The sequence below is a fragment of the Papio anubis genome, chromosome 3, assembly GCF_008728515.1.
Source record: "Papio anubis isolate 15944 chromosome 3, Panubis1.0, whole genome shotgun sequence".
NCBI lineage: Eukaryota > Metazoa > Chordata > Mammalia > Primates > Cercopithecidae > Papio > Papio anubis.
The window spans coordinates 4,123,701-4,145,209 of NC_044978.1; the positions used below are offsets into that span (position 1 = coordinate 4,123,701).

The 21,509-nt window shown below is 38.8% G+C and overlaps 1 protein-coding gene across 46 annotated transcripts in view; it reads left to right on the plus strand.

The window, feature by feature from the left end:
• SORBS2 (sorbin and SH3 domain containing 2) overlaps positions 1-21,509 on the plus strand; it is a 371,761-nt gene that overhangs the window by 256,029 nt on the left and 94,223 nt on the right. For 31 of the 46 annotated variants that reach the window (XM_021938999.2, XM_021939004.2, XM_021939003.2 and 28 more), the window contains exons 3-4: positions 12,304-12,353; positions 18,434-18,526. The exons of 6 other annotated variants lie outside the window; for them this stretch is intronic. In XM_021938999.2, the coding sequence (XP_021794691.2) occupies positions 12,344-12,353; positions 18,434-18,526 (103 nt within the window). In that variant the 5' untranslated portion in view covers positions 12,304-12,343. The remainder of the gene's footprint in view (positions 1-12,303; positions 12,354-18,433; positions 18,527-21,509) is intronic. 9 more of the 46 variants (XM_021939009.2, XM_021939006.2, XM_021939018.2 and 6 more) reach the window with 2 other exon arrangements.

Consider the following 21,509-nt stretch of genomic DNA (forward strand, 5'->3'; position numbering starts at 1 on the left):
TGGACATGTGTTAATGTGTATCTCATCTCATCGTGATGCTATCGGAAACACAGGTCTTTAATCATCACCTTTTTCTGAATTTTAGTATGTGAATGAGTCATTAAATATTGGCTTCCAGTGAGTTTCTGCTTGATATGTACAATCATACATATGGCATACAATCCACATAATGGCATAGCGGTTTGCACATTAAAGTTCAATAAATGTTTGTTGGTTGAATATACCTTTCCTAGATTTAGCAAAATTTCAAACCATAAAAGGCCCTTATGTGCTTTTATATTTTAAATCAAGTCTTTCATGTTATAAACTTTAAAACTCAGGCTCATCAAAGTGAGGTGATTTGCCCAAGCATACCTTCCCACACAAGGCTTAATACTGACACCCACTTTAGTACAATAAAAAAAAGGTAATGTTAAGAGCACATACCTGGAAATTCCCTAAAACATAGGTTGTCGAACGCTGACTCTGCCACCTCCTAGCTATTGATGTGCGCTATGGTCTGGATATTTGATTCCTCCAAATCTCATGTTGAAATTCGATCCCCATTTGGAGATGGGGCTTAATGGGAGGTGTTTGAGTCTTGGGACCAGATCCTTCATGAATAGATTAATGTCCTCCCTGGCGGAGGGAGAGTGAGGGAGTTCTTGCTCTATTCATTCCTGTGGGGGTTCCCTAGAGAGCTGATTGTTGAAAAGAGCCTGGTACCTTCCCGCTGTCTCTTGCTTCTGCTCTCACCATGTGACCTCTGCACGCTGGCTCCCTTTCACCTTCTCCCCTCCACCAGGAGTTGAAGCATCATGAGGCCTCTCCAGAAGCCAGGCAGATGTCAGTGCCATGTGTCCCATGCAGCCTGCAGAACCGAGAGCCAAATAACCCTCTTTTCTTTATAAATTACCCAGCCTCAGGTATTCCTTTATAGCAACACATTGACTTAGACAAGGTATGCAGATATATACTTCTAAAGTTGCCTCCCCCACAAAAAAGAAATTTATGGCCAGGCACGGTGGCTCATACCGGTAATCCTAGCACTTTGGGAGGCTGAGGCAGGTGAATCATGAGATCAGGAGATCCAGACCATCCTAGCCAACATGGTGAAACCTCATCTCTCAGGAGGGGTTTCGGCTACTCAGGAGGCTGAGGCAGGAGAATCACGTGAACCTGGGAGACGGAGGTTGCAGTGAGCTGAGATCACGCCACTGCACTCCAGCCTGGCAACAGAGCAAGACTCCATCTATAAAAAAAAAAAAAAAAAAAAGGAAAGAAAAAAAAAAGAAAGAAATTTGCTAACTTTTTGGCCCATCCATTATTGTTTGCCCTCTCCCAACATGCGTGACACTTTCTTACCCTCTGCTCTGTCTTAGCAATGGCAGACAGCCAACATCCCAATAATAATAGTTCATGTTAACATTTTCTATGTACTATAGAAAAGTCATCACTCCTCTCAAACATAATTAACTAGAATCAATGTAACTGCGTGTGGTCCCAACATGCGTTCTGGGTTTCCTTTGGCAAATGCTGCAGCACAGATGACAAAGTGCTTTTACTCTCCATTATAAAAGAAGAAATGGAAATGAAGTCAGTAGGTGTCAGATCAGAAGTCAGTGGGTATCTCCATCCATGAAGATGTCCACGCAGACATTCTCTACCTGTGGACCTGAAGGAGAGCAGGCTGAGTGCCAGGGTAGAGTCGGTGTGAACAAGAGACCCAGGTTGGACCTGTCAGGTGATCCATGGCCCTGAGCGTCATTGGCAGCCTACCCTGGAGCTAAAACCAGGCTGTCCTGAAAGAGTTTGTGTAGTTGGGAAGTCAAAGGAAATGTTTCTGCTTTTCCAAGAGCGGCAAAGGTCCAAGATAAAAGAAAGAGTGTTGAGAGTTTGTTTCTGCAGATAAAAGGGAGAGAAATGACTGATAAAGATCAGACTAAGTAGGGTTTCACTACATATGTCAAAACATGGCAACTAACAATCTTAAAAGGTGTTCTGATCATTTCTACGTTTAGCCGCTGTGTCAAATAAGTTAGGGTATTATGAAACAACAAAAACTTTGTTCAAATAAGTTTCACTGTTCTCCACTGTATAACTGTGGAGTATAAATTTGTATTTGTATGTTGTTTTTCTTGCCTATTTTTGGTGGATTGAGTGAAAGTTTTAGCTTTAAATAGTGGCAGGGCATGAAGGACTATATTAGGTATGAAAAATGAAGAATGCTGGGAACACGTGTGTGGGGTGAGGACTAGAAGTGAGGTCATCTGGGCTGGCATTTTGCTGAACAAAAGGGCCATAGATACCACATCCCATTTCGCTGTACAATTCTGAAGTCTTAAACCCCTTACTTCTAGGATGGACTTGTTTTCATTCTCTCTGATGACAGTTGTGAACCAGGTGGTTAAAAACTCAGCTTTGAGAAACAGTCTCATTGGGAGATCATGTTTCTTAAATTCAGGTACATCTTGAGGGAACATTGAAGCTTCTATAGCTGCAACTGTTATTCCTGCATCTTCTTGTCAATTCAAAGTACGAATTTGGTGTGTTTCAGAGTATTAACCCGAAGGGCCACTGGAATGCGTTCCATGAGATGAAAGAAAAAATAAACCTCAAGTACATGTCAATAACTTTTCCTGTTGCTGCTGGTAGTCACCTGGAAACTCCCCGTAGTGTGTCTGCCATATTGTTCTGTGACCCACCCTACCTCCCCAAGCACCACCTCCAAACCTGCCTAGAGACTCAAGTTCATGCCAGCTTGACTCACGCACAGACACACGTGGACACTTTAAAGAAGGTGAGGCAGGGCCGGGCACGGTGGCTCAAGCCTGTAATCCTAGCACGGGAGGCGAGGCGAGCATCATGAGGTCAGGAGATCGAGAGACCATCCTGGCTAACACGGTGAAACCCGTTTCTACTAAAAAAAAAATACAAAACTAGCGGGTGAGGTGGCGGAGGCCTGTAGTCCCAGCCTTCTCAGGGAGGCTGAGGCAGGAGAATGGGTGTGAACCCGAGGCCGAGGAGCTTGCACAGTGAGCTGAGATCCCGGCCACTGCACTCCAGGCTGAAGCGACAAGCCAGACTCCGTCTCAAGAGTAGAGGCAGCCGTAGCCCAATCTTCTTTGATTCATGCAACCACCGTTCATTTAGACATTGAGTTAATTATATTTTTCAACAATTGCATTAAAGCCCTTAGACTTATTCCATATACATTTTTGAAAAGCCGATCTCTTCAACCTAATCATGAAATTTAGTTTAGCCAAATTTAATTCACCCTGTCAAGGTCATCTTTCTACTTATTACCTACCCCACTCCCACGTGTGTGCCTTCTGTAGAATCAATATGCACACCACTTTGTTTTCCCTAAAATAAAAATGTGGAAGACACAGTCGGAAAAGGGTACTCCTCAAATTGAGTACCTTTTATTCACCTATGATTCAGCTTAACACTTGTACATTTAGTACATGGAGAAACATAAGGAATTTTCTCAAATTTCTGAATAACAAAGGAACAGCAGCATATAAATAATAATACATTTCTGATGTCAGAAGTAAATGACTTATTATTTTCTCACTCAAATTTTCTAAAATGAATCAAACTGCCTTAAGATATGCAATTTAAGATACGTTTTGACCAGGCGTGGAGCCTCACACCTGTAATTCCAGCACTTTGGGAGACCAAGGCGGGCAGATTACCTGAGGTTAAGAGTTCGAGACCAGCATGGCCAACATGGTGAAACCCCATCTCTACTAAAAATACTACAATTAGCCAGGCATGATGGCACACATCTGTAATCTCAGCTACTCGGGAGGCTGAGGCAGGAGAATTGCTCGAACCTGGGAGGCGGAGGCTGCAGTGAGCCAAGATTACACCACTGCACTCCACCCTGGCCAACAGAGTGAGATTCTGTCTCAAAAAAAAAAAAAAAAGAAGGTACATTTCATTCTGGATAAATTTTGTAAGTAATGTATTACTTAAATTTTAAGACTATAAGATCAAATTAGAGCAAATTTTCCCCCTGCCCCAAGATTTAAATTCCACATAGCAAGTGGGATTTCACCATTGCAGATCTGAGACACATATAAACATGAATTGGTAATAATTCTGACAGTATAGTCTGTCAAAAATTCTGACAAACTTTGACATTGCTAAGGTATGGAAATGTTGTTTCAGGTGTTCAGGAAACAGGTGTATTCAATCAGAAGAAAAGTGTGGCTTTTTAAAAATAGTGAATTAACAATAAGCATGCTTATTTAACCGCAATAGTTTCACAACGTAACATTACCTTGAAAATAACTTAAAATAAATATACTTATTAACTGAAAATTCTAAGGTTTTCAGAAAAAAAAAAATATCAATAGCTGTTGGTCTAGGCTTAGACCAAGAAGGTCTAAGATGCTCTGGGGTGAGCAGACCTGATTAACACTTTCCGTTTGGATTTGTGCTGTGATTGGGCAAAAGGAATCCTTGTCATAGCAACCACTGTTTTCCTGCTAGTCCTAGAAGAAGAAACATACAGTTCTATGTTAACAGTTCTTATTTCATTCATCAAACAGTTTTGCCTTCTACCGCACTGTCTTCTTGTATTTTGTTCTTTTCCCTAATCCCTAACCCCTGCCTCATATGATTCAGCACTTAATTAAGCAGGGTATTATAATATTTTAAAGGGAAAGATCTTGATTTCTTTTGTTGTTTGTTTGTTGTTTTGTTTTGTTTTGTCAAGATGGAGTCTTGCTCTGCTGCCCAGGCTGGAGTGCAATGGCACGATCTCGGCTCACTGCAGCCTTCGGCTCACTGCAACCTCCACCTCCCGGGTTCAAGACATTCTCCTGCCTCAGCCTCCAAAGTAGCTGGGACTACAGGCATGTGCCACCATGCTAGGCTAATTTTTGAATTTTAATAGAGACGGGGGTCTCTATGGCCATGTTGGCCAGGCTGGTCTAGAACTCCTGACCTCAAGTGATCCTCCTGCCTCGGCCTCCCAAAATGCTGGGATTACAGGCGTGAGTCACTGCACCTGGCCAAGATCTTGATTTCAAATGACGTTTTAAGATTCCTTAAAGGAGGATGCCTATTATTTGCTGAGAGTCAGGAGAGATGAACTACTTTTGAGTATCTGCTTGGGGCATCCATTTGTCTTATCCTCAAATGTCTAACCCTAAAAATGAGTTGATTGATCTCAATTCCTACCAGAGCCTTTGATGCTTTCCTTTACTTAAAGTCTAAGTACGAGACATGCAAAACTAGACTAGATTACATAATTCTTTTGATATCAGATGATTTTTATATTTCAAAGTATAAAAATTAAATTGGAAGATTTTAAAATTAAAAGCCGTGAGAAACTTAGCAAAGCATAAAATTTTAAAAAATGGTTCTTTAAAAAGATCAAAGCTTTTCTCCTCAAAATAGAAATATGTGCTTCTCAGTACGCGGTGGGAAATCGGAGGCACTCTCCCTTATTGAATTAAGCAGGAGTAGGCTGCCATCAGGATGTTGTCACTCTGCAATTTGTCACACAATTTGTTATGTGACATTTTATAGACATCTCTTTTCTTTCAGCCATCACTTTTGGCTATCAACTGTCAAAGGGAAAGAGAATGATTTTTTTTTTTTAAAAAAGCTAATCGTCACAACCTTTATAGTGTCACTTTCCCTTAGATCCAGTAGCATTGTCTATAGCTGGGCTAGGAGGCAAGGGTTTGATTCAACTATTTTCTTAGATTTTCTCTTGTTCATGGCAATGTGGTGGGTGGCGGCGGGGGGGCAGAAATCTTAGCTAAATAAAGGATCTTTTTAAGGAAGAAAGAAAGCTGCCTGGAACGTAGAATTCCTTTTCAATTCCAACATGTTGCTAAGCTGGGTGTGGGACCAATGGGAGACGGGAAAATCCATAGAAATCAATCTAATTAACCATATGGCTTGCTTCAATCTAAAGCAATACAATAATGCCCCATGTATTTTCAGGAAAGTCTAGATTATCTTCTTAAGACTCAATCAAAGGTAAAGGTCTGCTTCAGAATATTTGAAATATGAGTGAATGGGAATGATGCCAGTTTGCCGGATTGGGGATGCTTTGCTGTCGGTGGGGGAGTCGATGATAATGACATTGGTATAAATTGTTTGGATGCATAGAAATGGGCAGAACTGGGATTTGAGTCAAGCTTCACCTATTTCTTGATCCATTCTTCCAATGCTATTCAGTTTGCCTACTCAATGTAGGCAAAATTCAGTGCTATTCAGCTTGCCTCCCTGTAACATGTGTTACAGGGATATTCTAATTAATTCCTCGTATGTCTCTTTGATAAGGTGCCTGACTCATGAGATCCTCATTCAGGATCTCCATTATTTTCATTAGAAATTTTTTTGCTTTTGATTTGCACTTTATAAGCCTATGGAATTCTCCTAATACTGTACTATCAAGTTGAACAAATGACTTAGTCTTAGAAAAAAGACGCACTTGAAAATACTTAGATGAGTTCTGTAATTATCCCTAAGCTTACAATATAAAAGTAAGGAACGCCATGAAAGTAGGTTGGCTGGGCACGGTGGCTCACACCTGTGATTCTAGCACTTTGGGAGGCTGAGGCAGGTGGATCATTTGAGGTCAGGAGTTCGAGACTAGCCTGGACAACATGGTGAAACCCCATCTCTACTAAAAATATGACATGGTGGCACATGCCTGTAATTCCAGCTACTCAGGAGGCCGAGGCAGGAGAATCACTCAAACCCAGGAGGCAGAGGTTGCAGTGGGTCAAGATCGCACCATCACATTCCAGCCTGGGCAACAGAGCGAGACCCCACCTTAAAAAAAAAAAAGGTTCTGGACCAATATTAAATCACATGACCATTTAAAGCAAATAATTAAATGAGTGATTCACCAACTTTGAGACTTTGGAATAACATCGGAAGGAATCATTTACCAGGTGATCAACTTCTAATCAGTAAAGTCTTTAGGGAAAATTGATAAGTATTTTGAACAGCTTACATTGTAAAGTCTCAAAAGGAAAATTGCTGGTTTCCTTGGAAGACATATAGTCCTCTTTTTTCAGGAAATTTTTCCAGATATCAGGACATTTGGTCTAATTAAAATGAAAGCTTTGCATATTCTCATAAAAAATTATCAACAGCCTCATGTTCATTTGTTTCTTTACTATTCGTGGTAATAATTTCTCTTTATTTCTAGAAATGATGTTGAATGTGTTCTGGCCTCAGCATGGATAAATAGATGCCGTGGGTAATTTGGCTGCTGAACACTAAGGAACATTTTCAGGCACTGTTAGGGCTTCTGGGAGGTGCTTGGTGTTCTTAGGAGCATGGACAGTCATGCCATCACTGTTGACTTGTGTGCCACCCACTCAGAGGCAGAAGGCTCTCTGAGCCAATTTCGAGAAACTAGTCAGAAAAGAGTTTCTAAACTCACAAAACAAACTACTTGGAGTTTTCCTGTGAATATTTCAAAGCAGCATGTTGACATATAGGAAAGATAGGTGAAGATGAATGTCAACCTGAATTAAGTCATTTGACTATAATTGAAAGGTGAAATCATTTGGCATTTATGAATACATCTTATTTTACCACAGTCAGAGACAGAGAGATGCATGAATACATTGATCACTTAGGACAGTTTATCCAAAAAGAGTGCTACAAATGATCCCATTTCAAAATAAATAAGTAAATTCAAGTTAAAATCTGGTACATAACCTTAATATGATTGTATTTTTATTCTCATGTTTAAAATACATCTCTGTGAAAAAAAACTAACATCCTGCAATGTTTTCCTACTACTTAAACATCAATATGTCCTTTTTTGAATAATATATGAACTGTGAATATATTAATTTCAAAATAACTGTAGCAATGTATTGGCTTAAGTTGTCTTTTGGGCAACTCCTCACATTAACAGAGATAAAATTCAATCCTCTAGTTTCATCCATGGTCTTGGTGCTTAAATTCAGGTCTACAAAAATAAAATGACTTACATAGAATTCTTGGCCAACACTGGGGAAAGGATTTTGTCTCTGCTGCTCTTCAAAATGGGATGCCTGGTAATCAAAACAATTCAAGCAGAGTTATAAGACAACAGGCACAAAGGCATGTTCATACCCATGCAGGATCAAACTCCTTAGGACCCTCTTTCAAAAGTTAAATTACCCAGTCTATTCTCTTATGCATGTTGAGAACACAGTCTGCTCTGACTCAGAGAAGAGTGAGATGTCTGATAATCCGAAGACATTCAAGCAGAATTGGCCAGGCGTGGTGGCTCACGTCTGTAATCCCAGCACTTTGGGAGGCTGAGGCAGGAGGATCCCGAGGTCAGGAGTTTGAGACCAGCCTGACCAACATGGTAAAACTCCGACTCTACTAAAAGTACAAAATTTAGCCAGGTGTGGTGGCTCACACCTGTAATCCCAAGCTACTCAGGAGGCTGAGGCAGCAGAATCACTTGAACCCAGGAGGTGGAGGTTGTAGTGAGCCAAGATCGCGCCACTGCCCTCCAGCCTGGGCAACAGAGTGAGACTCTCTCTCAAATAAAAAAAAAAGGAAAAGATAAAAAAGAAATTCAAGCAGAATTAAAAGACTATAGATCCGAAGTCATGCTGTTAACAGCCCTTCCACAATCAATCAACACAGTCTATTGCCATATGTGTTTTGGCAGTGGAGGCTACTCTAACCCGTAAGTAAAACAAATCCATTGTTGTCACAAATTAGGACACATATGAAGTTGCTTTTTATATGAAACTTTGACAAAAGTAAATACAACCCCCTAGCACCTACTGAAAATCATGTGATCCCTTCATGTTCGGAGAGTTCTTTGCTCCATGGACCATCTGCTAAGGCTCATGACCATGTTATGGTCAGTTCTCACAGTCTCGTCCCTGGTTCAATTCCAAGTGAAGAGAATACTTGAAATACTGTTTTCTAGTAGCATGCAAAGACTCTAGGAATTTGATGCTTTCCAGAATAATCTGTGCTTGTTATGTAAGTACAATCAAGGACACTTTTTCAGAGCAGAACAAAAGAGATTAGATTCGCTTTAGTTTGAACTGTCTAAAGAGAGTTCTCAGTCGTGGATTTGTTAATGGACTTAGCACAAATAATGGAAATAGAATCATGCATTTTTATTAGTCATCCAAGAAGCCTTTGGGTTTCAGGTTCTTCTTGAGAGCTCAGTCACTGGGGTTCTTCTTTTAACGACTTGGAAAATGTCTTGCTTAATTAGGAAGTTAGTCATTTCACATTTTGACATCGAAAACAATGGGAAGTTGAAAAACCTCACAAATTACATTTATAAGTAACAGGATACATCACTTTAAAGATGAAAACCTCAAGGATTTGTGGCGCCTTTCTTTGTTCTTGTTAATCCTATTTTACTTTTTGAGTGTTAGATGTTCTGTAAATATTGGCATTTGAATTCAAACAATAGATGTTGATAACTAGTTCTGCAACTTGGTACAAAAACATTATTACAGTATATCAGCAGATTTTGTATTCTGAGAGTTAACCTTCTGAATTTGATGTTGTCTTTGTCAATCACTATTATTCTAGTCCAAATACTGTCTTCCTCATTCAGTTGTAAAATCTTAAGCAGTTTTAAGCACAGCGTCGCCTGGTTTCAAAAGGAATGACGAAGTCGAATTTGGGAAAGGTCCTTATAATCCGCATTTTCTGGAGGTTGTTTATCCCTTCTGGTTTTAGAAGTTGCCTCAGTCTCAGTCACAGACATCCCCTGAGGCTTTTCTTTTCCATTTATTTTGTCCATTTAAGGTTAACATATTAGGAGTTTTGCTACCGAGAGATGAAAATAAATATGTTTGAAGGAGCTTTCCCAAAGCTCCTGTGCTGGCCACTGCCCTCTTCCCTGACCTCATCGGTATCCCTCAATATAGGCGGGCTTAAGGCGACCAAGTTGAGTTTTTAGAAATATGCCACATTTTTCTGTGTAATTCTGGAGAAAAACAAAACAACAAAGTAAAACAGAAATGCGCCTGTTTAGTTGCATACACTAAAAAATAGGAGATAAAATTTATCATCATAAAATTTCCCTCCATCATTTTTCAGAGTCTGTTGGCCTATGACATGTCACTGTGAAGTTCCCCATAACCCTGTGAAAACTCAGTTCTGGCCTGGCCACACTAAGCATGGTTCCTGCCCTAATCCCAACACTGCAACGATGCCTCGGGCAGACGGGCAAGGATATGACACTGAACACAGACTACACAAAAATTAAACACCACATAGCAAGGATATCATCTATATTGTTTTCAGCTTAGGGCTCTAAAAACATATATTGAGGTGATTATCAGTACTGTGATTTTGCCCATTTTAAATGTTCATTAATTTAGCATTTATTGAGTCCTAAGGTATTAGTAATTCAATCTAGGCAAATATATGTATGTTTGTGTGTACATATACATGTGTATATAGCAAAATGAGGATTACATTATACATATATATATCTATATATAAAATCTTGCTTTATAATTATATTTCATAGGACTTAAGTATATTTTTAATGTTATTTTATTTCATCATTTCCCCCCCCCACTGGGAGAGAGGTACCATTATATTTAGCTAAAATTCACATTTTGATTTTATTATTATAATTTTACCTCACTAATGAACAAAGTCAGGCTTTCCATAAGAGGTGAATCAGATAGCCACATTGAAAGAAAATAATAGTTGTCGAATTGAGCAGAGGAAATGGTCAGAAAGGAGAAGAGGGTGAGAACCTTGGCAGACAAAGGCAAGAAAGCCAGGAAGCTCATTTGCTGCTCTTTTTAGAGACTGAAAAAACTATATTTATGAAAAGTCTTTCATGACAGGTGATCATGCCAATGATTTCTTTTCAAAGTTATCCTCATTCATCCAAAAGGAATAAATAAAAGTCTTGAAAATGGTCAGATGTTGCAGTACTAATGCTCCTGGAAGCTGTGAGTGTGTCGTGCTGGGGGAGATTCTCGTGGATCCTGAACAGCAGGCCCACTCAGGAGCAAAGGCCAAGTGGCCGGGGTCAGACGGCTCTTGCAGGGAGCTCTGAGACTTAGGAGATTTGCTTCCTTATCAGCATGTGTTTCCTCTTTGGTCTCAGAGTATGGATAAATAGGAAACTCCATAAATGGACTAAGAGAATATACCAGAGAAAGAACTAAGTCATCTCACATGTCGTAAAACGATACATAATATTTAAAACATTTTTCTGAGACAAGCCCTTGCTGCCAACCATTTCTAGTGAATTAATCTCAATTGCTATGCATCCAGCATTTCACTGGGAAAAATCAGTGTTCAATACTAATGCAGAAATGGGTTTTGTAGTAACCATCTATTTCCTGTGTCTTAAAAAAAGAGACAGATGAATCTCATCTTTCTTGACAGTGCCCTCAAAATATGCGTTACTTTCATTACATATTCCTGGTAGTAAATAGACCAGCACATGTAAGGCAATGATTTTAAAGTGCCAGGGTAACTTTTAAAACTCCAGAAGAGTATACTTAACAGATAGTCATTTCAGGCTTAGAGAACAACAACCATTTATATAAATATTTGTAAAAGAAATTTAATTTTTTAAAAAGAAAACTCAATCAGGCACGGTGGCTCACACCTGTAATTCCAGGGGGAAGGATGGCTTGAGTCCGGGAGATTAAGGCTGCAGTGAGCTATGATCACACCAGCTGCACTCCAGCCTGGGTAACAGAGCACAACCCTCTCTCATTGAAAAAGAAACAAACAGGCCAGGCAAAGTGACTCACGCCTGTAATCCCAGCACTTTGGGAGTCCGAATCAGGTGGATCAAGAGGTCAAGAGTTCAAGACTAGCCTGGCCAATATAGTGAAACCCCATCTCCACTAAAAATACGAAAAATGAGCTGGGTATGGTGGCATGTGCCTGTAATCGCAGCTACTCAGGAGGCTGAGGCAGGGGAATTGCTTGAACCCAGGAGGTGGAGGTTGCAGTGAGCCAAGATCACACCACTGCACTCCAGCCTGGGTGACAGTGAGGGACTCCGTCTCAAAAAAAAAAAAAAAAGAAAAGAAAAAGAAAAAGAAACAAACAAGCACAAAACTTCTCCATTTTCATCTATTAATGCTCACCATAAAGCAAAAGCATAAAAACAGAATATGATCTGTTTTATGATCATAGGACCAATAATTAAAGTTTAACATGAAGAAAATTATCAATTCTTCCTACCTTATTAAACACTGATTTAAATAAAACTAATGATGATGTGATATTAACTTACAGGTACATCAAAAGCAAGACACGCTTTCATGATATTTTCTTCACATGCTAGTGAACAAATTATGCACCGTTTTTTTTCTACAGGAAAACTGAAGACTTTAATAACAAACTCTCCAAGGTCAAAATGAACACAGGTATGCTGTCTGTTAGTTTTCAACTCTTTGAGCCTTGCTCTCTAAAAATCATGTTGGCCCTCAATCATTAGCTTAGCACTCCACTGATCGTAGGTGTGGTTCTGAGTTTCTGATTAGATACGTAGCGTAGATTCATTACTTTCTCTCTTTGTATTTGTACTCCACTCTTATGGCCACCAAACATAGAATTTTCTGTTCTGTTACTTGTTCCTACTCCCTTTGTCTCTAATCACATGTTAAAACGAGCTCCTCTAAACAATTGGAAGAGGTAGTATGTCATTTGTTTGTGTACTTTTGAAATCTCTCACTTAAAAATAGGCTAAATTCAAAGGCACGTTGCTCTAGTAGAAACTACTTAAACGTATCTGTTTTATAAACTCTTTATGTTGAAGAAGTCAGCAGAGAGAGTGCCAAAGTTTTATACAAAGTCAGCTTAATTAACCTATAGTCACAATTCACATAGTGTTATAAGCATTATATGTGTAGATATGAGAATAGTATCTCCAACTAGCTTAACAACTGTGCCTCTAAACTGTATTGTATACATTTTAACTGTAAAAGTGTTCATAATACAGACTTTGTACATATGAACTTTTTTCCACAGTAGACATAATTTGGCTTATAATTTTGCCTTCCCCCCTCCTTGAAATATACAATATTAAGTAATTCAAGAAACAACTTTCTCATTGAGATTTTGTAACTTGTGTTGAAATTTCCTATCCACAAGAGATCACTGGAAAGTTGTTAGAGCCGTCACCCCATGGCAGAGTAGAAAGGATGGCCCAAGATACTCTCTTATGTCCAGCTGGTTGCCTTTTTGAGGTCTCTTGTTGCATCAAAGTGCCTACAGGAGGATTACCCAACCACTGGCGAGGACCAATACCTAATCCCCAGGTTGAGTGCAGAGCCTTGTGCCATGTGCCATGTACCATAGTGGCCTCAGAGAAGGCTGTGTGGGCAGGCTCCTGAGGATGCTGTCACCTTGCAGACAAGTGGACAACAGGCAAGATGAGGATACTGGAGACAGTCAAAACACACAAGGAAGGCTCAGCAATCAAGAGAAGTTGTAACCCTGCAAATGCACCACACAAAGGCATCTTGATGATTGGAGATGCCAGAATTAGACATGGGGAATGAAGTAGAAAATAGTACTAGGTAAAGGAGACAAAAGAAAGCAAATAGAATGTAGAGCCCACAGCTGGATTAGCATCAGCCACGTTTTGGAGCTACAAAGTCACTCCAGCAGAAGTTTTACATGAGGAAGTGATCTTTCCTGATCCTTCCAAGACATCTCCCTGTAGACGTAAGTGGATCATAACTTCCCAGTATTCCTCATTTTACTGAGTGCCCATTTTCCTATTTATTATAACCCTATTATGACAGAGATATGCATACATGATATACTGAATATACTGTGTTCATGTGCAGTACATTCAATAATTGACCTTCCTATTCATATAATTCAATCCCTCATAGCAAAGTAAGCACATAAAAATTTGCCAATTTGTTTCAGTCATTAAGGTACTTGAGCCAAGTTACTGTTTAGCAGCACAAATGTAACCCTCTAAAGTATCTTCTCATTTCTAAGGAGTGAGCTTGACTCTGGATGGGATGCAGTTTGCATAGGGTTATTTCGCTTATGTGGATGAACTTCCCCTTATGTATAATGATTGGCAAATATGGTATTCAAACCTGTGCATAAAATTGATCAAAAGTGACTGAAAACTTTTGCTCGAAATTCCAAAATAATAATTACAATGTTTTTACAAAAACATACCACTTTGAAATATATATGTATATGTATACACACATATATTGCCTTTGAAATTTGAAAGCATTGTTACTGTGTTTACAAAATGAAGTAGGAATTTGTTCCTAAAGAGCTAGTAAAAAAACTGGCCTGCATTATCTATCTTCAGATAGGCAGATGATAGATAGATAGATAGATAGATAGATAGATAGATAGATAGATAGATAGATAGACAGACAGACAGAGATGAATAAAGTGGCCCCACAAGTTATTTTTCTAGTCCCCAAAATAGCTTCTAGTTCTTCTTCTTTTTTGTCTATCTTTCTATCTATTGATAGAAAATATCGATAAATAGATAGATAATGCAGATAATATATGGATAGATAACGCAAATAGATTATATAGATAAGATGATACAGGCCAGTCTTATTGATATCAATATTCATTTAAACAAGAATATATCTCTTTCTTGATTCCTATATCTATCCAATATATCAATTATTAAAAAGATATATTCCTATTTAAATCTTCATGTGTCAGTCACTACGGTTAAAAAGCATTCTTTTAAGTTAAGTATTTGCTTTTAATCAGTACATAATAAACTAGCCATGGGGAATGCGGTTAATTTTTCATACTAAAGTGTTTAAACAATGTAGAAAAAATACACAAAACATGTTATATGTCCACTTTTAGAATTTTCAACCCATTACTTTCTTAGGCATATCTTAGCTATCAAAGAAAGGAGAGAAGGAAAGACATCAAATAACTCTCCATGTATAATCTGCCCATAGGAGTGGCTCCCAGCAGTAGCAACAGCTTCCAGGAATCTTGCAGCTCAGGGGAAGAGTAGCCCAGCCAGGCTGTAGGTCATTAACGAGGACCAAAGGCAAAACCAGCATTAGGATTCTTTAGGATAAACCGACATATGAAAGGTAGCATCCTCGTGTTAAGATCTTAAAAATATCTTCAAGGAGTATCAGAAAGTATCAATACATAAGGAAGTAGAAACAGAATATAATAGATTATTCTGTTCCAGCAATTTTACAAATGCCTCGAGTTTTAGAATTCAGCTCTTTATTAAACTTTATTAAAGACAGAGTCTCCATTTATTTCATCTAGGACTTAGAGCTTCCTACAGTACATAAATTGGCAAAGATTCCCAAACTTTCTTGGTTTACAGTGACCTTTAATGTCTCAGTCATTTTTTCATTGTGCTCCTAGGCCAAAAATACGTAACACTTCTATTTATTAAGTAGTTAGGTGCTAACAACTTAATAACTTAATAATTACTTTAGAAATATTTTGTTCTAACAACTTAGAAGCCATTTGACAAAATAATACACATAAATTGAAAGAAAATAGTTTTATTTCCTTCTTTATAACACGACTTACTAATAATATGTGTGTGCCTGTTGCACACTGAAAAATTTCTCAGACCTCAGAATTAGATTGTTCATGGCCACTCTCATTTACTGATCTAAAATGTTTTATAGGCCAGACAGGCACAGTGGCTCACGCCTGTAATTCCAGCATTTTGGGAGGCTGAGCCAGGAGGATTGCTTGACTGCAGATGTTGGAGACAAACCTGGGCAACATAGTGAGACCCTATCTCTATAAAATTTTTAAAAATTAGCTGGGTGTGGTGGCATGTGCCTGTAATCCCAGCGATGAGGGAAGCTGAGGTAGGAGGAGCAGCTTGAGCCCCCTGAGCTCCGAGTGCGTCACTGCCCTCGAGCCTGGGCAACAGAGCAAGACCCTGTCTCTAAACATAAATAAATAAAATGTTCTTCAGAGGGTACTTGCGTTTTATCACAGCAACTATCAAAATCCCAGTTTTTTAAAAATATGATGTCATCAAAAGGAATATAGCACATCTATTACGCTGAAACCGTGCACTGCCCCAAGCGAGCAATTCCTGGAGCGTCCAACAGTTAGCACTGTGTTTTCCTCAAAACAGGAAATGTCCCCCAACACCCTTGCGGATTCACGGCACAGCCCAGGGCGTCTCAGCCGAGTGTCCAACAGTTAACACTGTGTTTTCCTTAAAAACAGGAAATACCCCCAACACCCTTGCCCAGTTCACCGGCGCAGCCCAGAGGCGTCTCGGCAGAGTGTGTGCAACGGTGTTTTCCACAGGCAGTGTCCCCAACACCCTTGCGGATTCACAGCACAGCCCAGGGCGTCTCAGCCGAGTGTCCAACAGCTAGCACTGTGTTTTTCTTAAAACAGGAAGTAATCTATGGATTATAGGCGCAGCCCAGGGCGTCTCAGCCGAGGGTCCAACAGTTAGCACTGTGTTTTCCTTAAAAACAGGAAGTGTCCCCCAACACCCTTGCGGATTTACGGCGCAGCCCAGGGCATCTCAGCCCACAGGGTGGACACCAGAGGTTTAACCTGTGACCCTGGATCTTCTCATTCTGGAATTTTCTCTGTTCACCTATGTGCTTGTTAGATGTTCAGAATTAATAGAACTAGGAAATAAAATCACTTTTAGAGTGATGTCCGTTTTCACTTTCAACACCTTTGACTACACAACCATTTTAACCAGTTCACAGCTCCTGGAAGCAATAACATTTCCTCCATCTTATCAGACACCCTTGTCTCTAAGCACTTTCAGTTTGCTGAGTTTGCTGAAATCCTTTTGGAACCTGTCCTGAAGGAATCTTCAGTTGTTTCTACCATTTGTGTCACTTTCTTTGGGTTCTTAATTATAATGTTTGATTTATTTACTTCATTTTCTTTTAATATTCTTTCAAGTTGGTTTTCTGGTTTAATGATTTTCTACATTAAGAAATTGTTACTTTAAACATATACTTTTAAAAAGTGAAGTTTTGATATAAGAATTACTCCACTGATTTTAAGTTCTATTAATCTTACTATTTACAAATTCTATAAAAAATTCCTTTGAATTATCCTTCCAAGCATCTTTACTCATCTACATTCTGTCATGTCCAATAAACAAACTTGATACTTTCCCTATGAAAATAAAGAAAAAGGAAAAATGGACATGTCACAATATATCATGATTATGTTACTATATCGGTGGTTATATTGTCTTTTTTTAAATAACTTTCAAAAAGATTTAATTTAATTTGGTTTTACTTAATAAGCAGAATGAGGAGAATGAGCAAAACTATTTATTGCACATACCATATTACAGAGGAATGTAAGAGTGGAATTTGAATCTGGTCATAAATAGAACATTGGCCTTCCAATTTTAAAAGACTTCTCTTCCAAATTTAGAAGTCTAAACTTCTCATAGCACATTAAAATGACTGATGAACTTACACAGATTTTATTTCACATTATGACTTGCATAAGTTTAAATATATGAATCATAGTACACATATTGTTAAAAGTATAAAAGCAATAAATGAGGCCAGGTGTGGTGGCTCATGCTTGCAATGGGAGGTCGAGGTGAAAAGAGCACTTGAGCCAGGGAGTTTGAGACCAGCCTGGGGAACATGCAAGACCACGTCTCTACAAAAAGTTAAAACGTGAGCCAGTGTGTGCCTGTGGTCCTAGCTACTCAGGAGACTGAGGCAGGAGGATTGCTTGAGCCCAGGAGGTTGAGACGGCAATGAGCTATGATGCACTCCAGCCTGGGGGATGGAGCAAGACCCAGCTCTAAAAATAAAAATTTGAAAAGTAAAAGCAATATACTCCTTTCTTTAAACATGGTCATTTCAATACCATATATAGCAATACTTTTATTTTAATAAGGCTAGTTATTTGCATAACTAACAATAACCACAGGAAGAATGGACTTTCCATAATGCCATGTGTTCCTCTGTGAATCCTAAAAAACATATCATACCTGTGTCACTAATAATTTTTACTGTAAGAATTATTCAAGCTCTCTTTGGGAATTATAACAGCTAGAAGATGGTAAAACTTAAATGATATTAACTTAAAAGTGTGTTGTACCGTAGCCCTTAATCCTGACATAGAGCTGATCCTTGACTCTGAAAGCCAGCTCCAATGCCTATAGATTTAGTATAAATTGAATTTAAATGGTATAAACAAGATTGAGTTCTGTGCCTGAGTTTTCACAAAGAAAACCATAAAATGTTAAGTATTAAGTCTTCCATGCTTTCACTAAAACAGTGACACCAATTTCTAAGACAGATCCCTGATCTTCCTTTGTTTTGCTTCATTTTGTTTGTTTTAGTTTGAGGGTGGTGTGAAATTGGCAGGTGCATTCCATGGTTACTAATTCTAACTGTTCATCTTTCTCATGGATGTCTGGCACATTTCACTTAAATGCATGATACTGCACGTGCTTTTCCCGTTGCCTTGGCCTCTGCTATATCATTTTTTTTGCTTCCAGATAGCGGTGGGTGTGCTCGCAAACGTGCCGCCATGTCTGTTACGCTAACATCTGTGAAGAGAGTGCAAAGTTCTCCAAACCTATTGGCTGCAGGTATAATATCACTAACTCACAGAATGTCGCACTTGAATGGCTTCTAGCTCTTCTGACTGTTTTTGTTCTAAACATAAAAAGCAAAGGAAAATGAGATCTTGTAGGAAACATTTCAAATGTATAATTAAAAACAACAGTCACTTGCCAAAAATAGTTTGAGTAACCGCAAGTGTTAATAACTATTTAAGTTTTTGTTATCTCATGAACTTAAGTAACATAATATTTCATTAAGATAACTCAGAGGTTTTTCGGGGTTTTTTTTTAACCTAAAAACTGTTGGGGTAGGAGTACAAGGGTACAGGATGAAAAAGGGATTTGTAGGAAACTGAATCTTCATTAACTGGATTCTTTGTCAAAGGTTACGAACAGAATGATAGAACATTAGTTTTGAAAGACACCTTTGCTTTCCTTTAATCCAGTCAGCAAAGACCCTTCTAATATATATATTTAAACATATCAAAATCTTGACTAATTAAGATTAACATGCGCCCACAGATAGGAAGTCACTGGGGACGCGAGATTTCAGCATCCACTCAGGTGGTCTCTTTATAATAAATCTCTGTTGTGACTACCTAAGGCACAGTACCAAAGTTAGGCACAGTACCTAAGGCACAGTCTGCACTAGGAGGGGGTGCAGCTGTTAGAAGGTCGGAGGGAGGCCAGCAAGCCCAGTGCCTCCAGACCCTGAAATAGACCCACACCTGTTGGTGACTGGTTGGTTGGTTGGCTGGTTGGTTAGTTGCAGTTTGGGGATTGCTTGTCTTTTATTTATAAGATTAATGGATCTTACAGCAGAAGTGAGAAAGGGATGGGGAGTCTTTAAATAATTTTAATTCTCACTACACATATCACAGTCTTCTACACACATACATCTAGCAGTTGATTAAATACTCAGGGTGGCCTTCGCTTTACAGTCACTTAATTCTAAACTACTGAGTTTTTCTAGAGAAAAAAAAACAAAAACAAAAACGGACTTCCGTATGGAGAATCCCACTTCCATCACCGCCTCTAATCCACAATGGATTTCAACGTCCAAGTTTAAATGCCCGGCTAGTGAGTTCAGTTATATATTAAGTTAAAAGAAAATGCACAAGGTTTATAGTATGACCTCATTTTGGTTAAAAAAACATCTTTCTACAAATCTCTATTTGTATGTATTGGCTCATGCATGTATAAACACAAAAAGGTGTTAGAAAAACTACAGATGTGTTTACATTGGGTACTATGGGAAACAGGAAGGAAGGCAAGTAAGACAATAAATGTTAAGAGTTCAGGGCCATCGTGTAATTGGAATGCCAATACCCTGAATGTCATCGACATTTCAACCAAATAGGATCTCCGCCCAGCCTACTCAGACATGAACCTTGCTGCATATGCCAGGGCATGGCACACTGCTTCGACAGTGCCAATGTGGAGAGTTATCTGAATACACGCAATTTCATATAACTCGACTTAATAGAAAAGATTTAACGCTTCAAAATTACAACAGCAAAAAAAAATAATAATAATTCGCACTTCAAGAATATGAAATAATCTTCAGTAATAACAATGTAGCTTTCGGTTATTTTAAGTTTTCTATCACTAGGAGTAAGATTTCTAGAGAATGAAGTCCACTGAATTTTGGACATAATTGTTTAAAAACAGCCTTTTTTTGTGTCAATTAGACATAAAGTAAGTTTTTTGGGGTTTTTTTGTTTTTTTTTTTTTTGAGATGAGCGGGGTCTTGCTCTGTGTTCCAGGCTGCAGTGCAGTGGCACGATCTCGGCTCACTGCAACCTCTGCCTCCCAGGTTCAAGCATTCTCCTGCCTTAGGCTCCTGAGTAGCTGGGATTATAGGTGTCTGCCACCATGCCTGGCTAATTTTTGTATTTTTTTAGTAGAGACCTGGTTTCACCATGTTGGCCAGGCTGGTCTCGAACTCCTGACCTCAAGTGATCTGCCCACCTTGGCCTCCCAAAGTGCTGGGATTACAAGCATGAGCCACCACACCTGGCCCCCTTTTTCAAAGAAGTTTCCATTACATTTTTGAATAAAGAAGTCAGCATTAATATGCACAACTGCATTCTATGTAGCTTTCATAAGAACTTACATGATACAGTGTCTTTATGTGAATCAAAAGGGAATTGATAAATATTTATTGCCTTTGATATTGTTAAAATACAACAATTTTGTAATTTGTTACAAAAGGCCGGGGACCTTTATGTAAAACCTCCACAAAAGGTCCCCGGCCATTTTCACTCCCTTCTCAGATCAGAGAGTCAATCTGAGTCATCACCTCTTTGTCCCCTGAGTCATTCTGTCTTTCTCTTTTCCTTTTATAAGAAGTAAATTCCCACTGGACAATCCATCAGAGCACACATGGATATTTTAAACCTATGCTAGAACCAAGACAATGACTATTGAGAAACAATGAAAAACATTTTATTTCACCAAAACCACTTGGCAGCCTAAAGGAACGCTGGCAAGAGTGGCCTATTGCAGTATGGGGACCACTCCGCCAAGAGGCAGGGTCTTGTCAATACCACCTGCATGTTTTATGCCCTTAAGAAAATTAGTCTTTCTAGATCTCATTTCCTTTTTTTCAAAAGAAAAAATGTTTGTCATTTTCTTACCTCTCTGAAAGCTTAATCGTTTCCCAGGCTCACAAGGATTTGTCAGAATATATGAGAGTAAATGAAAATAAATGAAAAGGGTTATACTTGTACATAGAAACACAGTAGGCACTCAATTAGTTGACTTGAATTTAATCAACATTTCAAAATAATTCTTGAAAAACACTTGAGTCTTCTAAAGAAATGAGTTATAGGCATCAAAATAATTTTCAAGAAAAGTATAAGTGATAGTGTCAGTATAGCACATCAGTTAAAAGGGATTTAAATAAAACCTGAGAGGAGAGGCTATGCTGCGACACGTACCACAAACACAGCTACATAAAAGCTGTCATGTTAGAATCATAACAGTGGAAAGGGCCATTGAGGGCATT